General features: G+C 43.3%; 1 protein-coding gene across 1 annotated transcript in view; it reads left to right on the plus strand.

Annotated features, from left to right (window-relative positions):
- The first annotated feature begins 697 nt into the window (after positions 1 to 697).
- The window catches only part of meox2a (mesenchyme homeobox 2a), a 10,563-nt gene continuing 4,871 nt past the window's right edge, over positions 698 to 6,389 (plus strand). The window contains exons 1-2 of the mRNA XM_005739250.1: positions 698 to 1,621; positions 5,755 to 5,927. Of these exons, the coding sequence (XP_005739307.1) occupies positions 1,069 to 1,621; positions 5,755 to 5,927 (726 nt within the window). The 5' untranslated portion in view covers positions 698 to 1,068. The remainder of the gene's footprint in view (positions 1,622 to 5,754; positions 5,928 to 6,389) is intronic.

Genomic DNA, 6,389 nt, shown 5'->3' on the forward strand with positions numbered 1-6,389 from the left:
CTTCATGACCTCGTATCAAAAGTCAAAATGTATCCATATCGGTTTAATGATGTGTTTCATTTCAAAATGAGATAAACACCATTTCCAAAAAAAAGTCACATTCACAAAATGATTGGTTACACTACATTAAAAAGGAACCGTGGTCATTCTAAGTCTAGCATGGGCAAAACGTTAGCCTTCCTTTCACTCAAACACTTATTTTGGAACCAAACTTTTCATATTTGTTGCCAATAAGTTGCAAGTCTGCATCACAGTGACAAAATAGCTCTCTTAACATCACATGATCGTGATAGTGATGGTTTAAAGTGACCTTTAATGGACGCTACAAGCATCCTGCCCGCTACCACCAACTTTTGACAAAAATGGGGTGACACGCTGAGTTAACCCCTGACACCTCTCCTTCGATCTCTCTTCACACTCTCTCCCTTCCCCTCATACGACCTCCCTCTCCCTCCCCCAGCCCCACCCATGAACCATTAAGGCTGTTTTCTTGTAGGAAAAAAAGATGGCCACCCGAGGTCAGATCCAAGTCCAAAATAAATTGCCTTCTTTCCTGAGGCTCAGCCATTTTAATAGTACAGATTTATTATGCTGTGCTTTTTGGAGGGTGATCATATGTATGTGGTCAGTAGCGCGTATGCAGTCTATGACCCAGCCTCCCTCTCACGTTACACCCTATTTATAACATCCCCTGCGCTGGCTCCCCTCGTTCTGCAGTTCCTAGGAACCTCCTTCTGCTCCCAGCCTCGAGCTCCAGTCCCGTGTTCCTCCTGACATCTGAGAGGCTCAGCTGCAACTTGTCCTGGGCTAACTGTTTATCCTGTACAGCCTGGCAACTGGCCGCATGCTCTGGATTACCACAGGACACCCATTTCAAAACACATTTTACTTGCTGCTCTGACTATTTTTTTGTAACTGAAGAGAAAAGTTTTGGGATAGTCAAGGGAGAAAGGGAAGCATCTTGGATATGCGCTTGTGATCTTTCTGTTTTTGGTTGATTTAGTAACATTGCCTCTTACGCTTGCCCTTCTCGCCTTTCCTGGAGGGCCGTGTGTGTGTTTGCACACAATGGATCACACACTGTTCGGCTGCCTGCGGAGCCCCCACGCCCCGGCGCAGGCCCTACATCCCGCCTTCACCCAGTCTCCCCTGGCGCTTCACGGACGCTCGGACCACGTCTCCTACCCTGACCTGGCCTCTTCGTCATCCTCCTCCTCTACCTCCTCACCCTCGCCCTGTATCATCTCCAGCTACCCGGGTGACGACAGCCTGTTTCCTGGGCAGCACCACCACCACCCTCACCGCGGCCACCTGCCCTCCCAGCAGCATCACCACCCACCTCAGCACCATACATCTTGGCATATCCCGCAGATGCCGTCACCTGGCAGCAGTACTCGCCACAGTCTTTGCCACCCACACTCCCACTCATCCCACGACAATGGGCCCACGCCTTCAGACCTGGGCCACCCCGGTGGGCCCAGTATGTGCGCCAGCACCCCCAGTCTAGGCAGTGGCAGCACCCCTACAGGGGCCTCTTGTGTGCCTGCAGACTTTGGCAGACAGACTTTGTCACCTGCTGAGGCCGAGAAGAGAAACGGCAAGAGGAAAAGTGACAGTTCAGGTAAGAGAAGCTGGGATTTTCTGAAGCGAGAAGTGAAGCAGTTCTAAAGGCAGAGATTTCATTCCTGTGTTTTTTAAAGCTGACACATTGCACAACCCGAGACTTCATGTAAAATACATTGGAGGCATTTCTAAAATCTCTTTGTTCATTATTTTACTTGGATAAACATTTTAACATAAATATCAGCGTTTAAGAAATTCCACACAGAGCTCAAGAATAACAGAAACATCTGTACACATCACTCTAAATCATTCAACAGCACGACTGTTGGGAATTCTGCAGCTCTGATACAAAAACAAAAAAACGTCTGGAAAGCAGTTTGTAGGTGCCGGCTGACACGCAGCAAGGCAGGAGGCGACAGGCGGACTGAAGCGTGGAGCAAAGGCCACATCATAAGTGTGCGGGCACATCTGACTACTGGCATGTTTTGTTTAAAAATCACATCTGGTTTGTTGCGACACTTTTTAGAGAGCTGAGAATAAAGAGGGCAGTAAAGAATTAATGTCATGGATTGTAAAAGACTACACCGGTGCCTCATGGCACACTAAACAACCGGGCGGACGCAAATTGTTTTCATTTACTAAAAACAGCAGTTAAAAGAAATCGCAGGTTTACTGAAGTAAAATGAAAGTGAAAATATTTGAGTGTCATGTTTAACAAAGGCCAAGTTTAGATAGGGAACTTCCTACTGTTACAAAATGAATGTAGCTAATCATATTAATATTTGATCTTTTTTCATTGATTTTAAATTATCTTATTATCACAACAACAAAAAAAACACCACTTAATTCCTATAAAATTTAAAAGACCATTACAAGTTTCCTTTATTTTTATCTACAGGCAGTTGTATGTTCAGTACAGTAAAGGTCCCGAGGGCAGTGAGCTTTAACGACACCTTTTTGTTAAATTTTACATTTGTGATTCTCCCAAAAATCACCCTTGAACTATGCATGTATAATCATTTTATTGTTCTTAAATCGGGCCTCATTCATACAAATGTATTTAAAAATTCAAAACCACAGATAATTATAAAAAGCACACTTCTCACAAATCATTAATAAATAAACACCTTTTTAATACAATTTTTAAATTGATGCTAAACCAGCTGATGACCTGCAAAACCTTTGCAACCTGCAGGCACCACAATAATCAATCACACAATGACAAATGGCCGGGGTCGGGTCGCAAGAAATCTCACTAGCAAAGTGATATCAGTGAGAGTTTCTCACAGAAAGTCTGCTTGCCAGTTTGTTTCCATTTGAGGATTGCAGCCTGTCATTGCTAATCCTGCACCCTTTGGATAAGGTCTCTGTACTCACAGTGCATCATCCGCAGTTGACCGGTGATATTCCCACATCTCCACAGGATACTTGGAGAGTGTGTTTTTTCTCCCTCTGACTGGTTGGGTGTTGCTGTAGCTGACAACAAGTTTATATACCAAAAGTTGGGGAAATATAACAGGATTAACTTCAGACGGACTTTAAATAATAATACAAAACAAAACACCACTGGCACTAATTTAGTTTTCAATCCAAATTCTGCGGTGATTATTAGAAACTCCATAAGTGAACTGAAATATTTGCCATTTTACAACATAAAAAGACAAAGATTTCAATGTTTCATTTTCCTTTGCACTAAATGTCCAGTTGTCCACATGCAAAATGTTGAAATAGTACATTTAACCCATTAATTCATTACTCTACCTCCTACTCCCTTTCCTCTTTTGTCAAATCACTGGAAAACTGAGCCCTTGCCTCCAGATCCCACTTCCTCTGCAACAATAGTCACTGCATACTCATTACATGTGCAGTGCATTCTCCCAATGCTAACACCAATCATGCTGATTATTGGGGCTAACTAGGCTGCTGACTCAGTCAGCTGTCTAAATATCAGAGCGCTGCCTGTTGCATGAGATAGAGCTCTGATTAGGTTTCACCATCTGGACGAGAAACTTGAGCGAAACCTGAATTTAGATACAGAAATAATAACAAAACCCGAGAGCTCACTTCCATGCTAGAGTTTACCCCCTTTTTTGCTCAAATATGAAGCTTCTCGGCTTTCTGTCTTTAATACCCAACTGTGAATGTTTCCTTAAGGAAGGACGGAGGGTCAGCTAATGAGATGAGTCCGTGTGTCTGGTTTCTGGGGAACCTGCAGCAGACTTTCAGCTGCAGTGACGGCAGAGGGCCTTTGCTGAGTTTCTCGGTCACATTTGCACAGTACTGTCAAGGGAGTGGTCGTCCTTTAAAAGTTACTAGATTTTCTGTGGGGAACAATAAAAGGTGCTTCAAGTCTTATTTTGTTGAGGCAGAGTTGTAAAACAGACGAGTGAAGTGCCGAAGGCGTTTTGCTGGCATTCAAAATTTCTTTTAAAGCAGTTTAAGAAAAACATTGCGGCATCGTTGATGTGTTTGAATTCTTTTTTGTGCATAAAAATAAAATTTAAAAAAATAAATACATTTTTCAGTAAAGGGAAAACAGCCAGTGCTTATGTTCCCAGCAAAAGAAAAATAACCCGATCATTATTTTATCTATCCAATCTTACATTATTATTTAAAAGCGTCACTCCTGTAATGCGCTAAGTTCATTTGGGAACCCTCAACGATGTGCCCTGTCTGGCTGCATGTATTTTTCTCATATTATTCCTGCTTTTTTGTGGAGAGATGAAAGTTACAGGGAGAACCTAATTGCTGTGGTGTAGTGGCTGGGTCATAAAAGCCCGCCGCTTGTTTCAGCTCCAGGCCTATTGGTCTGGAGCAGCTGGCTCTGTTATACTTTTATTTCTCTTTACACAATGTCTGTGTTTACCAGAGAGAGTGGATGAACACATCTGAAAGGCCTGCTTCAATAAGACACACACTGTAGCAAAAGGACTGAAATTACAGAGAGGGAAAGGCAAGGTCAAGGGGGAGCTGGACACAAGTTGCGGGTCAAGCAATGATCGGTTTCATTTCATAAAACCCGTGAGGGAATTCTTGCAGTCTTATATATGTTTTGTTTGTCCTTGGCTCTAAAACTGTGCGACTACCATACAAATATAACTTTTGTAGGGCAGTTTCAGTTTACCTCTCATCTTCTCTTCAGACTCAAGGGAGTTATTTTGCTTGAGAAAATATACACTTAATTAGAAGGAAGATTCTCTTTATGACAGGAAAACAGAGCCAGCAGGGGTCCCCGATGGGACAAATCTGAGTTAAAGTTGAAGTTTCCTCTCTTATGTGGCTTCACACTTTGCACCGTTTGTGAGTCTGGCTCTGAGCTGCACGCCTATTTACAGTTTGGCTTGACGTAGACCTGCTGGATTAACACACACGACAGAACAGGACCGCAGATGAATTAGCATGCAATCGCTGCTGCCTTCAACTGCAATGTGCAACTGAAGCGTGTCCAACAGAGAAACCACAAAGACTGCTCACAATAGGAAAATTTTGGAGGGCAAATGAGCCGTATGTGTTTTCTTCGGAAAGTTTGTGGAAATACCAAAACAAAAAGTATTTTTCTGGCATGATGAATTAAAGTGGAGATGTCACAAGCTAGGAATTTATATTTTTTTAAGGAAGTGCATAATTTGTTCCAAGTTCCCACTTTGCCCATATTTGTATTACTGATATATGCATTTTTGAAGACATTCATTTGCAGCTTCCTGGATTTTACATATCTAACATCTGATCTTATGACTGCAGTATATTTGCTGACTTTCTGAAAACTGCAAACTTAATGGCAATCAAAAGACACACAGTTGAAAAATAATAGGATCAAAATAAATGCAAATAGCAGCACTTCAGACACTTTTTCCTTTCCTGATATAAAATTTAAAGCTGGAGCAGCAGACTTCTTCAAGCCAAATTACATCCATGTTGACAGTAAAAGAGCCAGCCTATTGTAATAGCACAGCTGCCGTCGTGCAGACACACATGTGTTGCCGCCCATGAGTCCTTCCAGCCACTTAAAGTATTCATAAACAATGTCTGAACAATAAAGTGTGACTGACAGCTCTCACTGTTTCTCTTACTTTGCCCCTTTTCTCCCCCTGCTGATTTGCACCTGCCACGTAACATTTGCCTTATTTTTATTTTTGCTGCATATAAATCTGCTCTGAGTGCAACACAAACCTGTGTGGTGTTTGGTTTCAGAGTCCCAGGATGGGAATTACAAGTCAGACGTGAGCAGCAAGCCCAGGAAGGAGAGGACGGCATTCACCAAGGAGCAAATCCGAGAGCTGGAGGCAGAGTTCGCCCACCACAACTACCTAACCAGACTAAGGCGCTACGAGATTGCTGTCAACCTCGACCTCACTGAAAGACAAGTATGTTCCTACCCACCACTGTTTGTTTTCCCCTGGGTTTAGACATTATTGAACCCCCCCACCCCCACCCCCCCCACCCCCCATTAGCACATTAATGCCATGTTGTGAAAACAAAGGCGGCCTCGGGACGACGAGGAGGCTTTTCAGCTTGCTACTGTGTTTTTGTAACTTCAGTGTGAGGGCTATTGTACTCCAGATGTGGCTGTATGAAGGGACTATCATATTCCAGATGTTCCTGACTATTCTTTCAGGCCATCAACAGTCAAGACAGGGAGACGGGTTTAAGGAAGTGCTGTCTAGCAAGTCACTTCCTCTCTCCCACTGCCCCTGCAAATACAAATTGGTCTCTGAGCGTGGGCCGATTGCTGTAAAATGCAGGCACATGAAATAAATAACAGGAGACAAATGGTTGAGGGAAGGAAAAAGTGTAGTGTCTGTTGTTCTGTGACACCCGTTTGGAAG

This window comes from Pundamilia nyererei, unplaced genomic scaffold, assembly GCF_000239375.1.
Source record: "Pundamilia nyererei isolate P.nyererei 1_Seehausen unplaced genomic scaffold, PunNye1.0 scaffold00090, whole genome shotgun sequence".
NCBI lineage: Eukaryota > Metazoa > Chordata > Actinopteri > Cichliformes > Cichlidae > Pundamilia > Pundamilia nyererei.